General features: G+C 50.7%; 3 protein-coding genes across 6 annotated transcripts; all 3 read right to left on the bottom strand.

Moving 5' to 3' along the window:
* Window positions 1-97: 97 nt before the first annotated feature.
* Window positions 98-8,369, bottom strand: TXN2 (thioredoxin 2). 2 transcript variants are annotated; one of them, XM_031049888.2, is made up of 4 exons: window positions 8,324-8,341; window positions 7,582-7,781; window positions 5,926-6,049; window positions 98-852 (listed from the first exon to the last, which is right to left on the bottom strand). In XM_031049888.2, exons 2-4 carry the CDS (start codon window positions 7,779-7,781, stop codon window positions 736-738), a joined length of 441 nt encoding a protein of 146 aa, XP_030905748.1. In that variant the 5' UTR covers window positions 8,324-8,341; the 3' UTR covers window positions 98-735.
* Window positions 8,370-10,074: 1,705 nt separating this feature from the next.
* On the bottom strand, window positions 10,075-18,721 carry FOXRED2 (FAD dependent oxidoreductase domain containing 2). The gene is made up of 9 exons (XM_034063336.1): window positions 18,670-18,721; window positions 17,706-18,251; window positions 15,944-16,195; window positions 15,176-15,445; window positions 14,319-14,485; window positions 13,559-13,724; window positions 12,920-13,161; window positions 11,878-12,048; window positions 10,075-11,172 (listed from the first exon to the last, which is right to left on the bottom strand). Exons 2-9 carry the CDS (start codon window positions 18,227-18,229, stop codon window positions 10,907-10,909), a joined length of 2,058 nt encoding a protein of 685 aa, XP_033919227.1. The 5' UTR covers window positions 18,230-18,251; window positions 18,670-18,721; the 3' UTR covers window positions 10,075-10,906.
* A 177-nt stretch (window positions 18,722-18,898) lies between these two features.
* Window positions 18,899-27,173, bottom strand: EIF3D (eukaryotic translation initiation factor 3 subunit D). Of its 3 annotated transcripts, none has more exons than XM_031050017.1 (15): window positions 27,042-27,173; window positions 26,561-26,694; window positions 25,878-25,923; window positions 25,346-25,482; window positions 25,160-25,245; window positions 24,604-24,676; window positions 24,358-24,473; window positions 24,004-24,136; window positions 23,241-23,388; window positions 22,880-23,010; window positions 22,331-22,416; window positions 21,982-22,111; window positions 21,359-21,501; window positions 19,883-20,163; window positions 18,899-19,022 (listed from the first exon to the last, which is right to left on the bottom strand). In XM_031050017.1, exons 2-15 carry the CDS (start codon window positions 26,681-26,683, stop codon window positions 19,009-19,011), a joined length of 1,647 nt encoding a protein of 548 aa, XP_030905877.1. In that variant the 5' UTR covers window positions 26,684-26,694; window positions 27,042-27,173; the 3' UTR covers window positions 18,899-19,008. The 3 variants fall into 3 exon arrangements, with proteins under 3 accessions (XP_030905877.1, XP_005150449.1, XP_030905878.1); XM_005150392.2 differs by having other exon boundaries at window positions 24,358-24,470; XM_031050018.1 differs by having other exon boundaries at window positions 26,561-26,691; window positions 27,042-27,171.
* Window positions 27,174-27,519: the final 346 nt, after the last annotated feature.

Here is a 27,519-nt window from a genome sequence, read left to right as displayed (position 1 = left end):
AGTAATAACCTGTGCTCTCCCAGCACATCATCACAAACCAGACACTGAGGTGCCAATACTCCCTCTCGCCTCTCTAAACAGATAAGGGACTTCCCTGTGATTTCCAAGAATCAGGTTTTATTCTCCAGCTAGACAACAGCAACTGATAAAGCTCTCTTTATTACAGACATATAAAAGGAGATCCATAAAATATTTCTCCCTATTTTCTCTTACAAAATCAGGACTGGAGCCCGTGGATTTGTGGAGGAGTTGTACCTGTCCCAGTGACACGAGGACAGAGGGACAGACAGGTTTCACAGACAAGGCAGAGGCATTCTCAGCTTTAAACAAACCCACCCAGGGCAGGTATGTACCAACATCTTGCAGGGAGAAGCTGCCCTCTGCTCTGGGCTATCAGATACTAAGCAAAGAGGAAAACATTCCTCCCCTGAACTCAGCAGCAGCAGTTCTGCACGTCAGCTCTTTGCTGATAAACACAGGCTAATTCCAGCCACATTCCCCATTTTGAGAAGAAGCAGCCCTGCTCCTCAGTGCCCTTTACAACTACTGCTGCTCAAGAGAAGGGGGTGGGTGGGAGGGAAGGGTTACAACACTGTCCATCTCCTAAAAGCCCCAAATCAGAAGAAAACCCCAGGCTGTACAAGGCAGGTTGTCCACATGCCCCCTCAGGTCTTCCAGGCAAGGAATGCACAATGTGGACGTGTCTGGAGGCAGAGGTACAGCCACCCTTTCATTTCAGGCTCCGATGAGTTTCTTGAGGAATGCCTCCAGCTGATCCTCATCCTTTATCCCCACAAACTTATCCACAACGTCTCCATTCTTCATAGCCAGCACGGTTGGCACTGCTGACACCTATGGGCAAGGGAAACAGGGAGACATGGGTGAGCAGAAGCTGGGCCTGGGCCCCACATGGAGCTCCACAGAAGTGGCTACAAGAGTGATGAGTCTGCTCTCAAAGAGAGGCCAGTTGAACTCCATGTTCCTCCTCTCCCTGTGGCTTCATCTCTGCACTGCTTAAGTCAAGGCTGAGCAGCTTTTCAAGTTTAAATAAGGCCCAAAGAGTTAAAGACAAACCCAAAGCTAACGTAGAAACAAGGCAAAGCTTTTCTTCCATCTCCAGTACAAATTCCTCTTCTCCTTCCTTTTTGCCCTATCATAAGCAAACAAACCCAGGCTTTTACCAGCACACTCCTCAGACATGACGCCCTTAGGACATTTTATGGCCAGGGCGGTTTCAGACTTGACCTGTGTTCTTATGCAGACAGGAGTGGAGCCAGAGGAGGGTCCTCCCCATCACTGCACAGGCAGATTTCCTGCCTCATCCTATCATGGTAATGACAGCCCCCTCCAACTCATCCTTCCTTTTCTGGTCACACACCAGTGCAATGTCTGCTGCGGATCCCTGATGATTAGCTAGGAAGATATAAAGCTCCTATGACCAAAGCAAGTCCTGCTCTGGGCACTGCTTTTTTAGCCCAAACCAAAGTTTTCTTGGAATTATCCAAGAGGACAGCAGCAGAAATGACAACACTCCCCAGGGGCTTGCTGGATGACCAGTGACAGAAGAGACCCCAGGGACATGATTGAGAAAGGAGCAACCAGAGCTCAAGAGAGCTGCTGTGGCAAGAGAGATCTGGTCATGTTTGTGACCCCACAGTGCACTTATCTCTGCAAAGCCTTCTGCCAAAACACATCCTTATCTTGCCTGCTGCCTCCCCACTAGCCTGCAGGGTGTTCCTATGTGTGCTGCCAGTCCTGCTACCAGCAAGGGTCTGCAAATCCTTCTTTGGGAAACCCGCCAGGGGGCTGACTTTTCTCCCACCAGGAGCCTTAAATGAAAGGGACATTTTGTGCTTTCCTTCCCACCCAGCCAGTCCAGCGTAGCTGCCACAGTCTGTCCTCCAGGGCTTGCGAGTCTCATCTGAAGGGGTGGGAGCGCCGGGGCTGCTTCAACGCACGATCTTCAGCTCCTCCTAGTGACTGGCGGGAGCGGAGCCAGAGGGCTCAGGCCCCAGCACTGGCAATGGTGCCACCAACACGCTCCGTTGTGATTTTAAGGGTGAGAAAGGACGGTACCAGCACTGCACTCAGCTGGTCTCCCCGAGTCTCCCTCCCCGAGAAGGCCAAACCTCCACTGGGCCTCCCTCTGGTTTGCAAAGTGGGTTAATAATGAACAGAGTTGGCCCAGCTCCATCCAAAACACCTGTATGCCCAACCAGCAACAGCAAGGACCAGACCATCACAGCCTGGGTAAGGAGCAAGGGGATATTTGAAGCACCATAGAGAAGCAGCTAATGCCAAGTTACAGGGCTCTGAGTGCTGAGCAGCGCACCCAGGAACTGCACACAACCTCTATCCCTCCTTTTCTTCCCCTTTTTGTGCTGGGCATCAAACCCCAAGAAGGGGTGGCAGGTCTGGGGCTAGGTGAGAACCACAGGCACTGAGCAACTTGCCTCTGCCCAGAAAACATGCCACCTTTGACATCCTCCTTCCTGCTGGCTGCAGCAAAGGCAGCCTCTTAACAGAGCACACGCTTTATTTGCAGCTCAAGAAGCAAATGTCATGGGAATTTCTAGAATGCAAAGTTGCTGCCCTTTCCCCTCCCTCCCCCCTTCTTTTTTTGGGCCCTATCTGTACTGAACCTAAACAAACTCTCCTCCTCCCTCAAGAGCATTTATGGAGAAAAAAAGTCAGGCTGCTTTTGATCAGCACTGACCACAGAGATAAATAAACGGGGCCATCCAGGCTATTCCTGGCAGCACTCATTCCAAGGGAATTCTCTCCCTTCTGAAACTGGGCCTTTTATACAAGCATGAATGTCACATAATGGGAGCAGGCAGAAGGATTTCACTCAGGCTTCAGAATAAGGCATAACATAGGATAAAGCTCTGCTGCTGAGTGACCATTCTTGTATCCAGCAGCTCCCCTGAGCTGCTAGAGAAGGGGCTGCCCCTTTCCAGCAGCCATGCACACAGGCAACAGGCCAAAGCAAGAGATGAATCTGAAGAATTTTAGGAGTCGGCAGATTAAACAAAAGTATTCCTTCTCCCTTTCTGCTCTGGGGTCAGAGGTGAGGAGCAGGCTGGAACAGCAGAGAAAGGCTACGACCAGAGATGAAAGGTGTTAGATAAAAGGAGGAATCCCCAGAGAAAGAACTTTTGTGCTGGGCATAACCGGACAGGAAAAGGCGCCGGGGACGTTTGTAGTTGCAGGAAGCGTGTCCCCGCTCTGTGCTAAGCCAGGAGGGCTGGGAGCCAAGAGAAGGAATTCGGCAGCATTCCTCAGCTCTTCCAGGGGGTCTGTCCCCTTGCCCTGCCTCCCCCCGCAGTGAGGAGGCTGCTGAAGAGGATGTTGTGCAATCAAGCCGTGAGCTGGGGGCTGCATGTGTGGGCAGGGAAGCTTGTGGAGAAGTCATGGATGCTGAAACCCCCTGAAACAAAAGCTTTCTCAGCCTGCAAATGCCCAGTCCCTAATGGTATGACTTTAAAACAACTAAACCTTTCCTGATTCCTCTCAGTTACCACCTTTGGTTATCCTGATCTCCCCCAAACACTAATTTTGGTCCCTCTGATGTCAACTTGGTGTCTTCCCATCAGCCCTTATGTGCACATCTCAAGTGGTAACTTTCCAGAAGATGAAGCACAACCAAGCCCATGCCCAGCACATGAGCCAAACTCCTGCCTTGAAAAGGATGCCCTGAACTTTTCATAAAAAAGTTCTCCTTCACCCCTGTTTGCAGCTATCCTGCTCACAGACACTACCTAGGGATGGGGCTTAGCCATGGGGATTATGGTCAAAACCAGACACACACATCATTCAGAGCAGAGGATGCAGGAGAGATCCCCAGGACCTCCTGAAAACAAAATCTTCATCATGTTTGTATACAGGCTGGCAAAGTTGGGGCTGCTCAGGCTGGACAAGTGAAGGCTGCATAGAGGCCTCAGAGCAGCCTTTCAGTATCTGAAGGGGGCCTATAAGGATGCTGGGGAGGGACTCTTCATCAGGTACTGCAGTTGTAGGACAAGGGGTAACGGGTTCAAACTTAAACAGGGGAAGCTCAGGTTAGATATAAGGAAGAAGTTCTTTACTGTGAGGGTGCTGAGGCACTGGAATGGGTTGCTCAAAGGAGTGGTAAATGCTCCATCCCTGGCAGTGTTCAAGGCTAGGTTCTATAGAACTTTGGGCAACATGGTCTGGTGTGAGGTATCCCTGCCCATGGCAGAGACTAGGTGATATTACAGTCCTTTCCAACCCAAGCCATTCTATGATCCCACGATGCTCCAGAACAAATTGCTGGAAGCTGGCCCTTGCCTGCCAGCAGCCTCAATGCTGCCTGCACCTGCATCACCGGTGCTGCAATACAGGCAGATCCTGCAGACAAATGCATATGCATAGCAGGCTGTGCTGGTGTTCCTTGGCCATCCGGTGGGAAAGCACAGTGTCAAACCTGTGCAATTTGTGAATTTCCTGCCTCTTTTTAATGACCTTTCTTCACATGCACACACTGCTGTTTTCCAACCATCTGTGATTATCCTCTTGCAATCCCAGCTAATCCCATCTACTGGAAGGCTTAGAACAATACAAAAGTTGAACTAATAATCTTTCTTCTCTTCTCCTTTTCTCCTTTGGATGGCTGCTACAAAAGCCTTGCCTGCATCTATCAGGATTTACTAACTTTCTGACCACCACTGAAACAGCTTCACCCTCTTCACCTTCACCCTCAAGCTATACAGTCTTTAGGCTTGCAACACAGCCCTGCTCAGGAGCCAGAAGCCATCTTCCTTGGCCTGGGGCATCTCTGCCAGTACACCACCACCAAGAGCAGCACCTAAAGCTTTCATGCTCAGCTTGTGGGAACTGCAAATCATGACTGTGGGCACTGGCTGTGTGGATACACCACCACAGCACAGGCAGAAAGGTCTCCTTGGGAAAGAGTAGGAGGGAACAAGCTGTTTCCACTTCCTCCTGGCTCAGCAGGGTGTGGGAATGGCACAGAGTGTCTCCTCCAGGCTGAAGAACACAGCAGCTTGCTCGGGACACTTTGCTGGGCAGCTTGAGGAGCTTCCTGTGCCAGCCTCAGCCCTGGGACTCATCTGCAGAGGGGGAGCAGCTCCATATGCAAGCGGGAATTAAGCATTTTCTTCCCTGTAAAACACAGCAACAGGATGCCTGGAATCTGCAGACTCAGTTGTTTACAAAGAGAGACAACAGAAGTGAGCACATTGTCAGAGAAGCTTTTACACTTCTTAGACTACCTAATCACTGACACAATCACGTAAACCAGAGCTTCTTCTCCAGTCACTCTGCTCTATCCTGGAAACAAGACAGCACAGAAACACACCTAAGAGACATGTAAAGCACTAGTGTAAGCACTAAGGCTTGTGCTTGTCAACAGCAAGATACCTGTTCCTGTTGCTTATGTGTGTTCTCTGACCTGGCTTTTACCTGTCAAAACAAAACCCATGGCGTCTCCTTGTGCTGGGGCTTGAGGATGGGACATTGTCACCAAGCAAGAAATTTTGCACAGGGAAGGGCTGGCTGCATGAAGAGCCAAACCACATTCAGGGCAGAGCAGACTGGGGCTTGTTAATTCATGTTCCTGCCCTGCACTTGAGCAGCCCATGCCTGCAGTACACTGTTGTGTATGCTGCAGGCTCCTGGAGGCCAAGCAAGCATTCATGTTGACAGATGCCTGCAAAGCTCAGAGGACACCTTTCTACAGAATTAGAGGTGGGGATGCTGAACATGAGCAGCAGAGCTGCAGGAGGACGAAGCAGCAAACCCCACCTTACTGATGAGTGAACGGAGGGATCAGGAACCTGTAGGCACTGGATCTCTCCTCCTCACATCACACACACTTCACCCCAAGGAGGGACCTTCTTTGCACTGCCAGCAGAAGGAAGTCTGTGCTCTTCCAGCTCATACCTCGTACTCAATAGCAAGGTCTGTGTGATCATCAATGTCCACTTTGGCCATCAGCACCTTCCCCTCCTGCTTGGCCACCATCTTCTCTAACCTGGGGCCTAGGATCTTGCAGGGGCCACACCATCTGATGGAGAAAGAACAGAGAGGACATTAGAGTAGGGAAGCACGGCAGCCTCTATTCAAAAGCCAGCCTGAAAACATTCCCAAACCACAGTTCCACAAAAGAACTGTCAAAGTTTTTTTGTGTGTGGCAGTGGGGCTGAGTGGAAGAAGAGGTCACCATTCAGCATTTGTGGTGCTTTTTATATCTTTTGGATCACACCATAATCTGCTCCGCCAGCCTTGGTGGTCCTCCTGCCCCTCTTCTCAGCTGTTTATCCCAACCCTGCTTTGTGTTCTCACTGGTGGGTACGTGCAGAGCTGTAACCCTGCTGCCCACAAGACTGCCCTGGAGCCAGTGTTGCTGCTGGGTGCAGGGATAGCAGCAACACTCAAATCAACTTCTGCCAATCATCAGATCACAGATTTCCCCTCCACACTCATTGCTGGGTTTATAGAAATTCCCTTTAGCTGCAAAACTCACAGAAGTATCACATCTGTTTGAGGAGAGACCACCTATGCCAAACCAAGTGCAACAGCAGAAGACTGCGAGGCCCTGTACACAGAAAACACCCCCTGCAGCCTCTAATGCCATTGGTTATGATAGTTTGAACTTACTTAGCTCAAGGAAAACATAAGTTAAAACTCTAAGTGCCCTTTTCCTTTAAAACTGAAGCTCTGGTAAACTCTGCTCCTCCTCAGCCTCCCCCTGCATCAGCTTTCAGGCTTTCAATTATTTGTCCTCTCCTCTCTGGCTGATCCTGGTTAACATTCGTTTTGGTTTGTCAGTTTGGTCTATTTAAAGAAGCAGTTTTGGGGCTGTTTCATACTCTGCTTGCCCAGGATCAGCCACAACAGGCTCACATGACAGCACTGTGGGACTAGGGAAATACATGAGAAAACAAAGATAATCAGTATCGTTAATCCAGCAGATACCATCTAGGAATATTTTTACTGGCAAGAGGACGACAGTGTTTTTATCGACAACAAATGCTGCTGTTGGCATCATGTGGCTGTTATTAATTCCTAAGGACATTTACATTCAAGAGCCCTGCCTCAAGAGCACACAGCATAGAAAACTGGAAAAACACAACAGTGCAGGGGTAACCAACTGCAGTGCTCTTCCACAGCTGTTCACATCAGTCAGTGTTTTTAAGAGGGTATTTAATCCACAAAGGGGACATCAGAGCTTTTTCTTGAGGTGTCACTTGCAGGATGATGCAACACCAGGGCCAGGGTGACACCCAAGCACTTGGGTGTTGCAGTTATCCTGCTCTGAGGAACGCCTTCCTGGCACTTGTGTTTTATGCTCCCGCAGGGTGTAACTACACCTACAGTGGTGCAACTCAAGAAATGAGTGAGCCCTCTATGGACTGTGCTGTAGGAGCAAAAGCACCTTTAAACACCAAATGCTCAGCAGGGTGGTCAGCAGCTCCACAGCCTGGGGAGCCCTCGCACACACTTGCATCTCTGCACTGCGTCAGGAGAGCAGCAGGGACACACCTGCATGTGTGATGGATGGCAGAGGGGCACAACAGCCATGGATGGAGAACTTACTGCGCATGGAAGTCCACCACAACAGGTTTGGGGTTGTTCACCACCCGGTCCTGGAAGTCGCTGCCATCCTGCACATTGAAGGTGCTCTTGCAGTTTGCTGAGGTGCTGAAAGCTCTACTGTGGCGTGCCACAGGGGCCTGCTGGGGCAGCGCCCTGGGGGCAAGGGACAGCAGCCGCCGAAGTGCCAACCTCTGGGCCATCTGTGGGGAGAGGAGGATCAGGTATGTTGGGGTGGGTGCACCCCACAGCCAGTTCAAGTGCAGCAGTGCCTGGCTCAGAGCCCCCTCTGCAGAGCAGCCCCCAGACAGAAGATATCCTAGATAAGACATATATGGGGCACTGCATGGAAGCTCTTGCTGCCCCTGTGCCAAGCCCCTGCCACCCCTGCAGCTCCAGCCCCACAGCCATAGGTCCCTCCTGCTATGAAGTCCCCAGCTACAGACCCAGCTTTCTCCCGCTTCTCTGAGGCTACTCTCCCCGCCCTAGGCACAGGGTCCCCGTTTCCCCAGCCCTACAGAGCAGGGCCCTCCCCTGGGCTATTCCCTTCCCCTGACGGCACCAGCCACGGCTCCCCCAGCCAGCGGGTCCCAGCGGTTCCCCCCGGTAGGACAGGCCATCCCAGCCGCGCTCAGCCACCCGAACCGGTGGGGAAAGACCCCCTCTCCAGCCCCAGGGGCAGACTGCAGGAAACAGACGGAGCCCCAGCCGCCATGGGCCACCCCACACCCACCAACCCCCGCACCTCCCTACAGCCCCCGCCCCGCACCTTCCCAGTCCCTGAGGTGACCCGCACGCAATCAAACTTCCGCCTCCCGCCCCACCCACCCGAGCTCTGATTGGCTGCGCCGCAGGAAAGCTGCGAATAACAATACCACCACCCTCACAGCTGATTTGCCTTCGCCCCAAGCGCTGATCTTGGATTGGCCGTCGTGGCCGTCCTTCAAGCTTGGTACGGGCCGGCGGGCTATGTCACGCGGGACAAGCCGTGAGTGCTGATTGGCGGCGGTGCCCTCCAATGGGCGCCGCCAGCGCTGCGCGGGGTTGGCGCGCCCCCTGCACGTGGTGGTGGCGGACCGGCGCTGGCCCGCGGCTCCTTCGCGCTTGGGGGTGGGCGCTGGCTCTCTGGGCATTCCGGGAAGGAGGCTGCCCTGCGCGGGCCAGTGTTCCCAGGAAACACACAGCAGAGCCAGGCACCAGCTCCCCCATGGCAGTGTCCCATGGAAAACCAGCCACTACCTGCACTCCCTCCTGTTGTCAGCTCAGGCAGGAGCAAGCCCAAACGGAACTGCTTGCTCAGCAGCACATGGAGGAGGGTAGGTTTAGATTACGTATTGGGAAACAAATATTCCCTGTGAGGGAGCTGAGGAGCAGGCACAGGTTGCCTGTGGCTGACCATCCCTGGAAGTGTTCAAAGCCGTATTAGATGGTGCTTGGAGCAACCCGGTCTAGTGGAAGGTGTCCCTGTCTGTGGCAGGGGGTTGGAACTGCATGAGCTTTAACATCCTTTCCATTCTATGACTCTATGACCCAGATCCCTGCTCTTGTGGGAAGCAGGCAGCAGCAAAACCCTCTGGAGCTGGATCACCAGATCCAACCCTGGGATGCAGATGAAGAACTCGCTGGAAGCGTCGGTGGGTGCCAATTTTGTACAGATTATTTTCCTAAGGGGAATAACAATTTAAGGCTACACATGTGCTGTAAGCATGCAGATTGCTGCTCCCTTGTGGGCATATTTGGTTGGAAGAGGAAAAACCTGGAGAACATGCATGCACATAGGTACAACAGGGACACCCTCCATGTCAGTGCACACAGGGATGAATGAGTGAAAGGGGCTCTTTAGTGACAGTCAGTCAGCCCAACTCAGTCAGACAATCCCAAAATAAAAAGCCAAGAGTACCACGGATGCAGCAAGTAGTGGCACCCCCCAGACTACTACAGGCCACAAGAGCCAGACTGGCCTTAGAGCTGTGGCAATGGGACACAAGCCCATGGAAGGATGCTGACTAATGCACATTGAGAAGGTGATCATGTCCCCCTTCCAGCTGCATGTGAACGTGTAAGATCTCCCAGCAGTAGAAGTGTTCCCACAGAGGAGCAAGAATTCATCTGCCACTTTCTTCACTTATGCTCGCCAGCCTCTGAGCAGGGTGGAAACTGGGACTTTACAGAAACAGCAAATGAATTTGAAGGATTAGGGGAGTTCTAGGACTCCCCCACTCTGGAAGCACTAGAGAGGAACATTCTTCTAGATGCCGAGGGGTTGGAAAACAAGTGCTGAGGCAAAAAGCCTGTTCCCTTTTGCCCCTCCTTCATTTCCTAGAAATCACAGGGACATCACAATGTCAAGCTTGAAACTGCTCCTGCTTTTCAGCTTCAGTGGAAGGAGCCCACGGAGATGTGACAGACATATGCTTGTGGCTGACAGAGGGAGCAATAAATGCCAGCGGCCTCCAAGTCAGTACCAGCATGATCTCAAAGTAACAAGAGAGGGAGTAAAATACAGAACGAGCATTTTAATGACGTTAATGTCCGCCCAAAACTTTCTTGATGGGACATAGTGCAAACAAGAGAACTATTGGTCATGCTTTATAAAAGACAAGGGCTAACCTTTATGGCTGCTTGGGGTGGGAGAAGAGAAATGTGAGAAGAGTGGAGATGAACCCAGTGTAAGTCTCTGTGTACCTGGCATTCCAGGAAAGCTGCTCAGCCTTCCTGGAGGTAAGGGTCCCTTGTCATGCCCTTAAGAAATGACAAATTATTTGACCTATAAAGTCAGTAAAACCCACCCATCTTCACTCAAGCTACATACCTGCCCTAACTGAAAGGCAGGAAAAGTACCAGGCAGTGTGTCTGGAGTGCCACTTCGGGATTCAGCATAGAAACAAACCTTCAAGTATACACAGTGTACGGCACTCCAGGATTAGAGAGCCTGCATGGGGCTGCATGAGTACCAGCAGGTCACCTCCGACATGGAACATGACATTGTAAATTACCCAGGCGATCCTGCACTCTCTTCTATGACCCCTGGAAGTCACTGCTGGTACTGATCCATGAGATAAACACCAACACCATCTTCAAGCGATTCTGAACTCTGCCAGGATAACACGGAGCCTCAGCATTGCTGGATTTTAGTCCCTCGCTTATCATTTAAAGCACGTTGGTCCTCTTTGTAACAGCAAGATCTGAGCAGGTCTTTGGCAACTCATGATCAGTGGAAGACATGAGGATGGAGAAGGTGCATGGGGCAGGGCAGAATCCTGCTGTGGATCTCTGTTACAGTATTGTCACAACAGCACCTTTGAGTTTCAGTGTGGAGTGAGAAAGGTTAAAGCTCATCCTTGGCATTAACGAGGTGCTGCAGTGGACGAACTGGTATGACATGATCTCTCAGCAGTTGGTCCTCTGACCCTTTGTGGCTATCAGGGGGTCTGTCATCCATGAAGTCTGTGATGCTGTAATCCTGCAGCAGGCCAGCTTCTACGGCGTGGCGCCAGAGAGCCTCGCTCCCCTCCAGACCTTGCATTCTCATGTAGCCCTGACTACAGAAGGGAGGCAGCTTCTTACGAGTGAAGACAAACAGGAAACAGGACTCTGTGGGGAAAAGGATCAAATATCAGACTCAGCAGAGATACCCTGCAGAGAAAAATTCCCATAAACTTTTGAGGACTCATTCAAAACAAAAAGCAGAGAGGATGAGGGAAGGCAAGCAGAGTTTTCCACCCAGTACCCTGCCCTGGATGGCAGCAGAGCAATGGACTTCATTCTGCAGAGCTCAGGAGATGCAGGGTGGGAGCTCCAGTCCATGCTCTGAGAGGAAAAGGAGCTGGATTTGAACTTGCAGCCCTCTGGCATGTTCTTTGTACCACATGTTCTTTGTACCCCTCTGTGTGCCACGTGGAGGTCCTGCAGGAGGTTCCCTGGCCAGCACTCCAATTTCCCATCATCAGTATGTGAAAAGAGATCTGGTACCCAGTGGCATAAAGGAACATTCAGATAATGGAGGAAAGAAAACTGAAGCAAGAAAAGGGATTGTACCCAACCTCATATACTTTTCCCTAACTTGGGTGCACCTGGGGCAGTCTTTTTCTGGTGGTGAGCAGGAACAAAGAGTATTTGGGAACATATACCCAGCACCAGCATCTTTTACTATCTGGAGAGTGCATCAGAGAGGTGTGACTAATGGCGAGACCACCAGCACACCATGGGGAGATCTCAGCTCTTTGCAGATCACTCCTGTTGCGTGTCCCTTGCATCCCTCCTCCTCCCCCTGCTACCTCCATCCTATGCACAAATTACCTGCAAAGAAATTGCGCAGGTCCATGCTGAGGCAGTTCTCCAAAAACCGCCTCAGGGGCAGGATGTGAGCATTTGGAGCCGTCCAGTCTGTCAGAAAGTCCTCCACAATGTGATGGATGGCATCAGGGCGAGGGAGAGGCCAATCTGGGGGCCGAAGTTTCATCTCATGCTCTGCCAAGAGAGCATTAAGGGAATCTCTCAGAATCAAAACAGCATTAAAAAGTGCCTGGGCAGTAGAAAGCAGCTACCACAGCTGTTTCAGCTTTTGTCCTGACCTTTTAATCCCTACCTGACTTTCATCTGCAATCCCCTGTGTTAGCTTTGTCCTCAGCAGCCCTGCCACTGCACAGCTGCCCCTTGTCCCTGCTCGCAGTATTCCTGCCATTTCACTCCTGTTCCCCCTGGGCAGGGACTGTCAGACGGACTGAGCTCCTTTCAAGCTTCAATGCTGCTACCCATCATGCTTCTTCTTGTGTAAGGCAGGCTGGACCCTGACCCTAAGTTTCTGGAGATGAAGATTCAGCACAGTAATTTCCCAAGGAAATCTATTCTGAGTGCATTTGTTTGCTGGCTGTAATACTCACCTTCAAACCCCTGCCTCTGGCTGCCTCTCACTGTGTGACCTCTCAGACCTGAGCAGGCCACAGAGAGCAGCCTTCTTTTGGTGGTAACACTGAAAAAGCCTGGCCTCATCTGCCAGGACTCTGCAAAATAAACACAAGGTGCCAGCCAAAGGGAAGCAGTGTTCCTCTTTCTGGAACAGAGAAATTCCCAGTGTGCCTATTTGTTTCTGTTCTCGAATGTGAGGTCTCTGGTACAACTCCCCCCACTGTGCATCAGTCTGACTGATAGAAACTTCTTGCCAACTACCAGCTTTTTTTTCAGCTCACACAGTGGTGGTGGGTGCCCCAGAAGATGGACATGAAGGAAGCAGAGGAGAATGGCATGCAATGCCTTCAGGTCCCAGCCCCTTCTCTGGCAGTGAAGTATCTTTACCCCTCTCAAGATTTGCTAGTATCAGGTAACTCAAAGGAAAGCTTACCTGTTGGGAGGTGTTTGTAAAAGTAAATAACAGGGTGCAAAAAGTTGGACTGCCAGGCATGCTGTGCCTCTCCCACAGCTCGGTTGTAGTAGAAGACATCCTTGTCAGCCCCAGAGAAATTTTTCCCATACTCCATGATGACGACAAACAGCCCACTGGGAGCCTTTCTCCCTGTCTGCGTTTCCAGCTCAGCCAGGATTCCAACTGGGTACTCTTCCAGGTATTCAAATGCTGTGGCATTCCTGTGAATTGCAACCACAACCACCAAATTTTTCCACTAGAGAAAAGCCATCTGGGATCCAGCACCCCCTCAGCTGGTCCAAGCTAAGGCCAAAAAGCCATCAGATGCACTGCTCAAGGAAAGCTTCTCCCTGGGGATAGTAGAAGGGTATTACTCCTTTGAGCCTAAAGAGAGTGTCTGAACCCTTTCAGTCCTTTAAGAGAGGGAGGTAACTGGCAGAATTGGGCATACTGGCACAAATTGTGGCAGTGGTACAAGTTTTGAGGTGGCTGCTTACATGACTGTAACTTTCTTAGGCAGCAATGGAGCAATTTATGTGGTGGCAACATGGAAAGCAGTGGTTGAGAAAAAAGGAATGAAATGATGGAGTGCAGTGCTGGGAATAATTACTCACTCACTCTCTCAGCAGTATGATGTCAGCCAGGACACTGAACATCTGGTAGAGGCCCGAGGCCTCGTTCACCCTCTTGATGATGGAATTGGTCAGCTGTGTAACAGGGTAGACTGTGGATGGCCAGGGGACACCATGGTGACGCTTTTCCAGTAGGCGGTGAACTGCACGAGCTAAGACATGGGGAGAAACAAGGACACCTTATTAACACATCCAAGCTCATTTCAGAAATCACACAGATAACTGGCAGGACACAATAAATAAGCTTTACAGCTCATCTGTGCTTAGGATCTCCCACCCCAGTTGCTGGTAACTGCAGTGGAAATACCCTCTGAAAGCTGATGTGATGCTAAATGGTTGGTGAGCAGGCAGGGGGATCCTAAGGGATGTTTCATTACTTCTGAGTAGTCTTAATGATAAGGATGAGCACATACATAAAGACAGAAATTCTCTACTGGCCAAAGCCACTGGGTTTCAACTCCACAGCATAGACCTCTCACCCACAGCCTGTCACGAGGCAGAGCATCTGGCAGGCAGAACTCTATTGTGTTACATAAATAAGAGACAATGGGCAAAGAGAGACACAAGACAAAACAAAGACAGACAACCCAAAACTTCAGATATGACCTCAAGTCACTTCTCCTCCACTTCAGATGATGCAGCTGCAGCTTGGCTGTGTTTTATTGTTCTTACTGCCAGCCATAAGCCATGAATTGTTCCTTTGAATGGAGGACCAATTGCCATCTCTGCCCTTTCTGTACACTCACTTGTATACCGGAATCCATGGATGAACCCCCCAGCAGATTTCCTGAAGTCAATGGAATGGCTAGCAGTGCCAAGAACAAAGAGCCCTTGGGTGCTTGTGGATTCGTAGTTGGGTTTGATCTGAGGATACTTCTTTTTGTCCCCTTTCCCTGGCATCATTTTAAGAGATCTGATATGCAAAAGACAAGAGCAGGCTGTCAGAAAGGGCTTGGGTGAAAAAATATAAGGCGTTTCTGATATTATATACACATTATATTGCAGCGACTGCAAGACACTGCTTCATGACCCCCCTGTCTTCAGTGGGATTTACTACTTCAATGAGGATCTCCCAGAAGAAAAGGGTGCTCATCCCAAGCTCACTTGGAACAAGAAATTCCAGCCTGAGCCACAGACAGTGAATTTTAGAAGACAGTGAAGTTAACAGTACCATTTTCATCTCTAGAGTGTACTAGGAGACAAACCAAGGTAGAGTGAAAGATGCAACCTTGGGGAAAAAAAGTAGACAACACCTTTCTGTAGCTATCTGTACCTGTACTATCATTCAAAAAAATCCCAACCCAAACCACAAAACACTGCTAGCCTTCTCCATGTGATCTGGCAGGTCAGGGTATCAATTTCTAAAGGCACAGGCTTTTCTGTGTCACCCAGGCCATCTGCTCAGCCCTGCAGCCTGTCTGGGACAGTGGCACACACAGTGGTTTCCACTGCAACATAGCTGTAGCTGCAGCATCAACAAAGGACTGTGCAGCACCAGCCACCTGAGAGCATGTGGAGGTCTAGGCAATGCTGCCAGGAGAGGACATTCTCTTTCCTCTGTACTCCAAATACCTGCTTTCCTGACATTCTGTTTCCTCCTCACCTGTTGTAGATAGAGAAGTCAAACTTCCACCCCAGGCAGCGGATGACACGGTCATAAGGTGCACGGGGGGCAAAATTATCCAGTTCATCCTGTGGGAGAGTGATGGAGTCAATGCCTGCACTGATGTTACTGTTCTCCAGGTAGAACCGGAGCGTGATGTGCAACTTCCCTTTCTTGTCCTTGACAATTGCCAGGTCTTCCAAGTCACCCTCCAGAAGCCCATCCAGAGATTTCAGTTGGTAGGTGTCCAGCAGGCCATTGTTGATTGCTCTGTGGAAAGATAAGAAGAGCTAAAAGAAGGGAGGAGAGGTTCTTTCTCTGCTGCTGAAAACAGCAAACCTTTACCAGGTATCCCACATCCCTCTTCAGTGCGAAGGTTATGCCCAGAGTCTCAGGGCTCACAGGAATAGCACAGGTAACACACCTTCACTGCCCCTGCAGGATGCAGTCAACCTCTCAGCTCTCCTCTGCGACTGCAAACAAGGGAACAACTTAGGACCCAGCACTTTTTGATGACACTGTTTCCAAAGGGATATTTTCCTGTTTCACGCAGATCCTGAAGAGCTCTCGTTAAGCTCCTGTGTTCACCACCTGCATCCTGGACTGCCTTAAACCAAAGGCCTAAAGCTAAAAGGGCCCGTATTTCTTCTGCGATGTGCAGGACCACAGCACCTCCAGTGCCAGTCCAGCTCACTGCCTGGGCAAGAAGTGATTGTCCAAGTTTGTACTTCAGCTGCATTAGAAAGAGGAAGAGAAGCAGTTTCCTACCTCAGATCCCCGACGTAGTGGGTGGCCCACGAGAGGCGCACACGGGACCGGCTCACCATGTGGATGAAATTCGTGACGCCCAGAATGTTCTCTGCTGTCTCAAAGGCCGAGTTCCCTCGGCCCAAGATCAACACGGTTTGCCCAGTGAAATCCTCAGGGTTGGTGGACACAGTCTCATAACCCTCAACGTATTCAGAGCCAGGGAAGTTTACCACGTTGGGGACCCATGTCCCAGTGGCAACCAACAAGCAGCTGCAAAAACAGGGATAACACTAGGAAACGCAGGCTTTATGGGACCAGGGACCATTACTCTTGTCTCATCACTCCCTCCTCCTGCTATGGAGGATGGCTGTGATGTAAACCCTGCAGTCATGCTGGATCAGCTGCAAAAGTCATGGTTTCAAGAGAAATTTCTTCCCAGCTTCACCAATTGAGCTGCTCCTCTTTTCCCCATCCTCAGGCCAGCAAGGACAACTAGAAATATTTTATTTATAGCAATATAGTGTGGGTGTTGTACATAAACATAGAATCATAGAATCACTTAGTTGAAAAAGACTTTCAAGATCATCAAGTCTAACTGTTCAACCTGCACTGCCAAGGCCACCACTAAACACCGTGTCACTGAGAGCCTCATCTACACGGTTTGTGAACACTTCCAGGGATGGTGATTCCACCATTGCCCTGGGCAGCCTGTTCCAATGCCTGAGCACCCTCTCGGTGAAGAAAGTATTCTTAATGTCCAATCTAAACCTCCCCTGGTGCAGCTTGAGGCCATTGCCTCTTGCTCTATCACTCGTTACTTGGGAGAAGAGACCAGTCACCTCCTCTCTCCATCCTCCTTTCAGGTAATTGTAGGGAGCAAGAAGGTCCCCCCTGAGCCTTCTCTTCTCCAGACTAAACAACCCCAGTTTCTTCAGCCGTTCTCCATCAGACTTGTGCTCCAGACCCTTGACCTGCCTCCACTGTTCAAGAACATGCAAGTACTACTTATATGTATTCACTGAAAATAGAGGTAATACTAAAGTTTCAAAGCTGATTCTATGTTGCATCAAAAAGTTACTTTGATTTAAAATTTGCGTTGCCTTTTAGTCCAGCAAAACAAAAGTAATTTTTAAGGGGGATAGAAAATGGTTTTGATATTTAAAACCTTTAACTTCTAGCCATAAAAACACGTTAGCAACATCACTAATTGCTAACACTAAAGTGAAGTATAGTAATCTTTTTATCTTTCTCTGTAAATTTTACTTAAATCTTAGACAAAACTTTGTGATTCGGATGAAATCACCAGGCAGCCAAGGCTAGAGGTACTGCCTGCTGTCCCAGCCCTGCTTATGCAGCTCCTGGTGCGTGGGTGCCTGGGATTGCCTTCTGTCCCCACCAAGCTTGCCTGCCAGCTCACCTCCAAATGACAGGCAGCAAACCTGCTGTCGTGGAGCTGAGCTTCCAGGAGAGGTGAGAAATAAACTCCGTATGTTTACTCGAGTAACTTCTAGGGTTTTAGGAATGGAGCTCAGCAGCAGTACGGGACACACAGAATCATAGAATGGTTTGGGTTGGAAGGGACGTTAAAGCTCATCCAGTTCTGAACCCCTGCCACAGGCAGGGACACCTTTCACCAGACCAGGTTGCTCCAAGCCCTGTCCAACCTGGCCTTGAACACTGCCAGGGATGGGGCAGCCACAGCACCTCTGGACAACCTGTGCCAGGGCCTTTGAAGACACCCATGGAGAGTGGCGTGGCTAGCCCTGCATTTGCCCATTACCTGCACTTGTAGTTCTGCCTGTCCTGATCAGTCAAGATGAAGTAGTACCCATTCCAGGCTTGCTCATCCCTCTCCAGCGTGACATGGATGATTGCCGTGTTGTACTGAACCTGCAGCTTCAGCAAGGAGGCAAAGTCCTCCAGGTAACGCACCATCTCGTCAGCGTTGGGGTAGAAGTCATGTGAGTAGCGCCGGAAAAGCAGCCGGTGGTCATGACTGAGGAGCGAGTTCCAGTCGTGGCGCAGGTTGAACTCGCTGTTGGATTTGCCCGTGTAGCACTTGTTGATGCTGATGAGCTTGCGGTGGCGAGGGTAGAGAGCAAAGAAGCTGCCGGGAGCGTGGCTGCGCTCAAACACCACGTAGTCCCGGCCGGCTCGTTGGAGGAAATACGCTGCCTGCAAGCCCGAGGGCCCGGCCCCGATGATGCAGTAGTCATGGTAGACCAAAGCGGTGCAGCTCAGCACACACAGGCTGCTGGTGTACAGGGCCAGGCCCAGGAGTGCCCCGCACACTGCTGGGGTCATGGCGGGGCTGGGACAGCTGCCCCTGTGGGGGAGAGGACGGGTGAGGTGTCACACGGGGGGTGACAGACCCTGCCACCGCCCTGGCCGCCATGAGGCCAGCACCACCCCTCAACACCCAGGGTGGGGTGTTGGGGCGGGGCCCTGTTCCCTGCCAGCCAATACCAAAAAGGTCCACAGGTCAGCCAACCAATGGGCACACAGGGCCCCCTGCCCCAGCCAATAGCAGACAACACGAGGCCTGCAGGTAGAAGCAACACCTGTGGGCTAATGGCCACAAGCCCCTCACCGTGCCGCTGCACCCCAACAGCCAATGGGGAAAGGGACACGTAATCCCCCCACCCAATCGGGTCAGCTCTCGTCCCCGATGCCTTCTCCCGCCGCCCCTCGCCCAATGGCGTGCGGGCCCCCCTGCCGCCACCCGCCCGCACCGGCGGCCGCACCTGCACCGCGGGGCTCGCGCCGCTCCCCGCCTCCCGCGCCGAGCAGCAAGTGGTGGTGGGGGGGGGGGGGGGGGAAGCGCGCACTGCGCGTCACGTTACGTCACGCCGCCGCCGCTTCCCGCCGCCGGCACCATGGCGAGCGTACCACGCGTGCGGGGGAAGGGGGGTTAGAGAAGGTGGGCGGGGCAGCGCGCTTAAAGGGGCAGGCGCCGCACAACGACACGGCAGCGACACCGAGCCAAAGTCACTTTATTGCGCTCGGTCCCGCCTCGCGATGCCGGCGAGGAACGGCCGGTGTGAAGGGAGAGGGGGGGTGCCGGGCGCCGATGTCCGCAGGGTTCAGCTCTCTTCCTCTGAAATAGATGAGACAGGAATGAAGTGAATGCAGCTGGTGAAAGAAACACTCTTGGTCAAGCAAACACCACAAGGAACAAGAGGAAACCAGGGATCCATCCCAACTCCGTGTGCCTGACACCCCCCCCAACAGAGCTGTCAGCTAACACCATGCATTTGGAACAACAGTGCAATTACATTCCTGGACAAATAATGCAGAGACCTAAATTTCCATAGTAAGAACTAAGTCTACAGCTCCCACCAAAACTTGCTGGAAGATGTTTTGCAGATCACAGAAGCAAGATCTCTTGAGTCAAATGTTTTCGCTGCTGCCCACTGTGAAATCAGTCATTAGCCCTCTGGAACTCCTCACTGACTTGCTAGTGAGAGCTCAGCTTCACCAGTTGCTTTATAGAAGCCTTCCCTGAGTCACCTCAGTCAGACCTGGTCACCATGCGTTCTGAATGCACTGACCTGATCACTCCTGTTTCTAAAACAAATATGCTGGTAGCAGCAGAAACGGGCACCCACCCAGAGCCGCTGAACAAAAGGCTCCCATGGCAGGCTTTGTTTTCCCATTGGTGCTCTGGTCCTCTCTCCTGCCAAATGAGTCCTCAACTCAGCATCCACACCAAGGCACAACATCTGCCTTGCCAACTTTCAAGCTCTTTTTGCCTCCATCTGAGCTCTCCCAGCGTCACCTACAGCTGTTCCACCACTGGATCCCATCTTCTGGACTGCAGGCTCTCCAGTCTTGCTCCTCTCCTGCCACTGCACTCATCAGATCTCACTCTTTAGACTGGTCTTCACCCCAGGTCACACCTTTTCATCCAGACCAGATCATATCTTTAAAGCATAAATCACCAAATTTACTACAAACCTTCCTCCTCCTCCTCTTCCTCTTCATCTTCCTCATCTTCATCAGAGCTGAAGGTGCCATCGGGCAAGCTGTAGATCCGGATCACCTGCTTGTTGGGATCCTTCAGGATGAGGTACTTCCCCTCATCCAGCTTCATGCAGATGTCAATGACACACCGCAGGATGCCCCAGGCGTTCTCTATGCTCAGGTTTATCTGGCTAGCAAACTCATTTGGCTTGAACTGCTGTGTACCCAGGATCACATGGCGGGCAGAGTCCTTCACGTGGTAGCGGGACACGTACCTTTGGAGGGCAGGAAGAAACCAGAGGGACATCAGGAGATTAAGCCCAGACAGGAGAATGACAGCAAGAAAATCAGTGCCATCACCTTAGGTTTGTTTCCTGGCCTCAAAAAAAATGCTAATATTCCCAACACTGACAGTTAAGAGGATCTTCTGACTACAAGGTGTCAATCTGTAACATACCTGGAATCCTTCCACCACCCCAAATCAGATGGGGTGGTACAGAAGATACAGCAGAATTAGTCCCACAGGTAAAAATTAAGCAGTAACACGATTAACAAGGAGTTATGGAATTAAGTAGCTGCAAATGCGTCAGTCCCATATCCAAAGACTGAATCTGAACTGCTGAACCACCAGAACCAAATTAGCAAACACCTCTTGTTCATTATCCACAGCATGGACTCAATTGATTTCACACTGGCATTGCAAAAAGGGCTGTGGGTATACCCCTCCACTGTATCTCCCAGCAAAAGGACACTGGGGATCTCAAATTCGTGACAGCCAGCAGAGTCCCTGCATTTATTTCTATGTTGACAATAAAATTGTGGAATGGTTAGGGTTGGAAAGGACCTTAAGATCATCCAGTTCCAAACCCCTGCCATAGGCAGAGACACCTCACACTAGACCATGTCACCCAAGGGCCTGTCCAACCAGGCCTTGAACACTGCCAGGGATGCAGCATTTACCACTTCTCTGGGCAACCCATTCTAGTACCTCACCACCCTCACAGTAAAGAACTTCGTTACGTCTAACCTGAATGTCCCAGTTTAAGTCTGAACCCATTACCCCTTGTTGTATCACTACAGTCCCTGATGAAGAATCCTTCTCCAGCATTACTGTAGGCCCCCTTCAGATACTGGAAGGCTGCTATGAGGTCCACACGGCTTCTCTTCTCCAGGTTGGAGCAGCCCCAATTATCATCCTAATCATATAAAGCTGCTTTGAAATGTTATGGCAAAACACGTGTGAGACCTCCCAAGGTCAGTCACATTGGAGAACACAACAACTGGATGCTGAGGGGAAGTGCCTCACACCAGAGCCAGTGTGCTCACTGCAAACCTTCCCCTTCTGGCCATTCGAAGCATGCGGTGATAATAGGATTACTCAGTCTACAAATGGTTCACTTGGATGTACGTGCTGGGTTACCTCATGGGAAATGCACATGCAAGATGCCTGGTGTGAGAACCCCGTCTTACCCGAGTTTAAGATACTCAGATCCAGCCAGCAGCGCGCAGCATGTCCAGCGGGCTAACTTGTAGCTGTTGTTTTTGAGCTCTGTGGCAATCACAGCTCCCCTCTGAGAGTCGAGCTTCTGGCGCCAGTCTACTCCATTGCAATACTGAGAGGGGAATCAAAGCAAGGGTCAGCCTAAGAAGCCAAGAGCAGTCATCTTTTCTGCCACCATGACACCATACAGTGAAGTTTTTTGTCTGCCTTATGGTATCATGTGAGGGAATGCCAACAGCAACCTACAGGGAAAGCCCTTGCACTGGGAAGGGGAGTAATGTGAACCAGTTATTGGTCAATGTTTGTGGCACTGGTTAGGAAGTGAAGTTTGTGAGGGAAGAGTTCATGGGAAGCATGGGAACAGACTGACTACTGTGCTCAACACCTGACACAAGAGGGTTCAAACCAGCTACCTTACACATGGGGGAGAACCCCACCAGCACTGCTTGTCCACCAAAGTTATACTCCTTTGGTGGAACATAACCACCTGGGTGACACCACCAGATGTTTATCTCATCTTGCCTGCTGTACCTGGCAGGTCAAGCAGCAGTGCAGCTGTTAGAGCTAGCTTTGGGATCAGGTTCTTCCTCACCCTGGAATCCCACTCGTTCAGCGTTTTGATGTTGATGAATGACACCTCTCCATTAGCTCCTGTCATCACTCCATCATGCTCACAGCGGACAATGAGATCTATATCATCTCCCAGCTTCCACCTTCGGTATCTGCCAACAAACAAACCAGATTATTTCTGACTCTTGTTCTTACCCAGATCTACGCAAGTGCTCAGCAAGATCCTTTTCCCCTTGGATGTCCTGTGAGAATATCCAGGAACCCCACTCATGGCAAAGCTTCTATCAATAACATTCTCAATTTGTTTTCTTCACATCATGCTGACATCCTGCCCCCTGCCAAGCCTGGGCATCACAAAGATATCAACATACCTGTAAGCAACAGATGCTACTTCATTTTTATCCATGTCATCCTCCACAAAGGGGTTTGGGTTGGGAAACTTGTATTTCTCCTTTCCCTGCAAGAGAAAACAGAAAGGCATGTTAGAATTAAAAACCCAAGGCAGCTCTCCCCTAGGGGATAAATATTCCTTTACAGCAGTAGAAGCCCATTTCCCTTATATAAAAATACGCTAAGCCAGTAAGACAGCTGATGAGAAGCCCCATCTTCACATTAGTCACTTCGCTGTAAACACTACTTCTATTGGCACTTCGGCTTCACTAAGCATACTCAGAAGCCTGTCTGCTTCACCAGTAAGAGTGGGTTTTTTTTCTCTGTGGAATAAAAGTGAGAATCTTTCTCCAACAAGTCATGCTGCTCATAGCAAGTAATCCCACCTCTTTCAAACCTGAAAGAGCATCAGTGTGATATACTTATGCTGATTAAAATGCTTGTGTGCTGTATTACAGCAGCCTTAACAAAGCCTCCTCTTGAGGCTCTCTTGAACACAGACCTGACTACCCAGCACTGCTTGACCTTACCATCCTCAGGCACTGCTGGGAGAAGTTGTGATTGATGTAGGTAGCTTCCATGGCAAGGTTGCGTGGAGAATTAAAGGAGTTGCCCTCTTCCTGTGGTGGTTCATTGGCTGTTTCACTCACTGTCAGGAGGTCTGTGAAGAAAACCAGATACAAGTGGTTATACTTGGGGGAATAACTACATCAGCTTCAGTGAGTCTCTAGCTCCACACTGGAGCAGATCAATAACTGAAGTGTTCTGCTGTATTCATATTGTTCCAGGAGTCTTAGTCTTAATGCTGAGACACAGAATAAACTCCAAAAGAAAAGCATAAAGAAAACTTCAGCTACCATAACAGAAATTTCTTTCATGACTTTTCCTTACCAAAATCTGAATTGTCCCTCTTGTCGAAGAAAAGCTTGGATCCAACTCTCTGGACAATGATGTCCCAGGAATAGACAGAACGAGTGCAGCTCATCAGTGTGGCTAGGATGGCATCTGTTGCAAATACATTCCCTTGGGTCTTGGCCAGCTACAGACACAGAAGGAGGAAACTGTTTCAGCAAAAGAACAGACAACCTTTCCCTTTCCCAGCAAGGATAAGAAGAAATTAATGATCTGGTTTGCTAACACTTTTCCCATGCTGAGGAACTTACACTGGTGGGTATACCACCAACTGCCAGAGAAAGCATTAGGTACTACCCAGCAATCCAAGCCAACCCTCAGTCAAACAAGGAAAAAGTAAAAAATCTATTACAAAATGTGAATTCTGTCGGGAAAAGGCATGGCTCCTCTTTCCTCATCAGGTCACAGAGATCTCCGAGCCTTCTTCATCTCCAAAAGCAGAAACCTTAGAGAACCAGATCTCTGATGTGGATGATTCTTTCCCACTGTAGTTCAAGCATGGGTCTGCTTGCTTTTCCAGAATGAAAACTTTTCATTGGACAGTACTCCTAGGTCTGTATTAATATAGTTCTCCCTTGGACCTAAGAAAAATAATGCTACCAGCTAATGCTTCTATCCCTTTACAAGCTTCAGGATGTGGAATTTTTTTGCCCTTAACTTTGGTCTGATGGTGTCAGCTGGTCTCTCACAACAGCACATACTGAGAAACACACTACTGGGTTTTAGAAACCAGTAAATGTACCTTGCGGATAACTGGGTCATCAGTCGTAGTGACGGTATGGAAGATACGCTTAATGCTCCTCAGTAGCTTCTCATTCCTTGTTGTAATGCGGTCAAAGGCTTTGTCATAGTATTCCAGGGCTCCACAGCACTCTCTGCAGAGGTAAGAGGAAGACCACTTTGATACCCTGACTACAGATACCAACACCTACAAACTACACAGGACTAAGAGGGGCCTGTTGGCTGCTTCATTACATCCCCCTGCATTGGGTACCTCAGTGAGAACACTGGAGCAGGCCAGGAGACCCTTGCCCTTTTGCCTTCCAAAAATCCAGTCAGTTCAGGAAGCAGGCAAACAACTGTTTTAGGAACTCACATGTCCTGTGGCTCTGAAACCTCCAGGTAGCGCATCTTCATCAGCCGAGGGAAATCCATCTCTTCCTTCACCTCCCAGTCACTGCGAACTTCAACAGAGGAGTCACGAGGCTTCTGCTGTGCGGTCAGAGGCAGGACAGATAGAGAGAAACAGAGACACAGGTATCAGGCAGGATTCATGCAAGAGAAGCTGCCTCATGAGCACAGCCAAAGCTCACTGCGGGGGGCAGAAAGCTTGTCAGTTTACCTGTGATTTTTGGTCCCATTTCTGCCTCACGCCAAACTGCTTCTGAAACTTCTTTTGCAAACGCAAACGATCTCTAAAATGACAAATGTGAGAAGACAGGAAGAGAAATTCTCGATTCTGATGTGCCACAACCATGTCTATGCTTCCAAATTACAGAGGAGCAGCACTTTTAGGCACTGAGCCACTGAAACAGCTGCTGAGCTGTCTGTTGATCAAGACGCCCCAGGCGTTAAAAGCTCTGCTCTTTATTCCAAGCAACTCTTTATGCATTTTCATCTCTAAAGACTGCAATGCAGTTTTTGGAATGCTCTGCTTTAAAACACCCCGTTTACTTTCGAAATACAACTAAAAGGTTTTCCTAAATTCTTCCATAGCAGTTTGAAACCCATGCTTGTAACTACTGCTGGCATCAGCACAATGAACAGGAAATACCCTGAAATTCTTCCCAGCCAACTGTTTTCTCCAGTGGGTTCTGTTACAGCAACTTCCTAAATTTATCAACAGTATGTTCACACTCTCCAATCCAAGTCTGGTACGCTTCTATCTGCAGCCTCACCTCTCCTTCTGCTTGGCACTCTTTGGTAGGGTCTGCATGCTAAACTGCAGCATATTCCGACGGTCCTTGTCTCTCCGAAGGTTCCTCTGCAGAAACAAAGGAAACAAAAGAAAATAACATTTTAGCTGTGAAATCCTCCTGTGTCATTGAAGCTCACCTTTGAGCCTGTTTCTGACAATACATTACCTGTGCAAACCGCATCCGATTCCTCTGGTATGCAGTTTTCTGTGTCCGAGCTGTATCCACCAGCTGGAAGCTTGTCTCATCCTCCTCATGGAAATATGCATATTGGCTTCCACCACCAAACTGAGATGAGTACTTGTCTGGAAATAAAACAGAGCATCTTGACAACAGCTGCTAGAAAAATCCCTGACACTTTGACCTTTTTTTCTCCCCAAATTCCTTCCAACTGTCTTCACTTATGATGCATACATCAGTACTCAGGCCTTACACCAGCATGTTTCTGCTCTTCCAAGCACCCCTGAGAAGCCCCAGCCATGATGCAGTACAAAAACCAGGAATAAGCCCTAAGGACAGGGAGGGCCCCACAGAGCTCTCTCAGCAAGGGTGAGGCATGCTGCCTAGTTTGAGTGGCTTCTCTTGCTGAGCTGTGCAGGTAACCACCAGAGCAGGTCTCAGACATGAAAGCAGGAATGACGCTTGAAGAACACTTGGTAGGAAATAAAGTCATGAGAAGCAGCCACCAGACAACACGTACTTGTGTATCTCTTATCCTGATACGTAGCTCCCGTCCAATCAGCCACCTAAGGACAAGCATAAACAGTCACAGTAAGTAATACCTCACAGCAGCCTTCCAGTATCTGAAGGGCCTATAAGGATGCTGGGGAGGGACTCTTCATTAGGGACCGTAGTGGTAGGACAAGGGGTAATGGGTTCAAACTTAAACAGGGGAAGCTCAGGTTAGATATAAGGAAGCTCTTTACTGTGAGGGTGGTGAGGCACTGGAACAGGCTGCCCAAAGGAATGGTAAACGCTTCATCCCTGCTAGTGTTCAAGGCCAGCTGGATGGAGCTTTGGGTGACGTGGTGTAGTGTGTGGTATCCCTGCCTATGGCAAGGGGGTTGGAACTAGATGATCTTAAGGTCCTTTCCAACCCTAACTATCCTATTCTAAAGTATGACAGTTCCCCCCACCTCTGGCTTTATCTATGCAAGACTTCAAGCAGCAGAAGCAAACACTTCTGTGTGTTCCAGAACTCAGCCTTTCAACTCCCACCTCCCTTTGCCAGCCCTGCTAATCGGCCACAGCTATGCTATGTGTTAGGAAGAATGTCACAAGAGCAACCGTGGTAGTAAGAAAGCAAAAGCCGGTGGCAGCATGCAGAGACGGGAGGGCAGGAGACACAGTGCTTGATCTGCAGCAGCACAAGGCTGTAAGTACCTTTCCCAGGCGGTCTCCTTTACTGAAGGGCTGGTAGGGCATGTCCCGGAACTGCTCGGGCACGGCGCAGGGGCCCCAGCCCGAGGGGTTGTCCTGGATCACGGGTGTCACGAACTTCGCCATGTTTTAAACTGCTAGAGGGAAGAAAGGCAAACCCCGCAACCTTCAACTGCCGCACAGCCAGCCCAGCCGCACGCTGTCACACCCCCTGCAATGGGCCCTGGGGACCACGACCTTACTCCGGCACAGGCCAAGGAGCGGAGGCACCGTGAGGGCAAGCCAGCAGCCGGCCCGCACCGAGCCGAGCAGCCAGGGTGGGCCGGGAGCCCCGGCGCTGTGTGTGCGAGTGTGGGGAGGGGCGGGAGATAGGCCCCACCGGAACTAGCGGCAACGGCGGGGCGGGGCCGGGGGTCCCAGCGGCAGCGGATGAGTGCCGGTAGGACGGGATTCGGTCCCGGGCCGCCCGCAGAACTCCCCTCACCTGCGCGGCCCCCGTACAGCCCCGATGGCACCGGATGCGGCGGCAGCTATTGCGGTGGGCAAGGAAAGAGGCCTGCGCGGCCCCGTCCCGCCTCTTGCGCGTCAGCGCCGTGCGACAGCAGTGCCGCCAAGCGGCGCTGTCGTAAAAGTAAAAAAAAAACCCTAAGCACAACCAAACGCTTTGTGCTGCCGTAAAGCGTCACCACAGAGTACGCAGTACGTCGTGGCCATAGAGTTGCAGTACGCGTGGACTAGAGAAGGCACAGCGGGTGAGAGCGCCCCCAATGATCCGTTCCTCGCTGGCGGACCTGGGTGTCCGCGTCCTTCAGCGTCATGGGGATGCCGGAGGGGCGGGCGGACGATGTGAGGCTGCATCTCATGGGGCGTGGGTCCCTGTCGGGAATGTCTGTCCCCTGTTTTGCTGTGCTTTCTGTCGTGACAGTGTCACTTGCTGGAGTTTTGCTCCCTGTTAATTACCG

This window comes from Melopsittacus undulatus, chromosome 5, assembly GCF_012275295.1.
Source record: "Melopsittacus undulatus isolate bMelUnd1 chromosome 5, bMelUnd1.mat.Z, whole genome shotgun sequence".
Lineage (NCBI taxonomy): Eukaryota > Metazoa > Chordata > Aves > Psittaciformes > Psittaculidae > Melopsittacus > Melopsittacus undulatus.
This window is presented reverse-complemented; position numbering and strand designations above follow the sequence as displayed.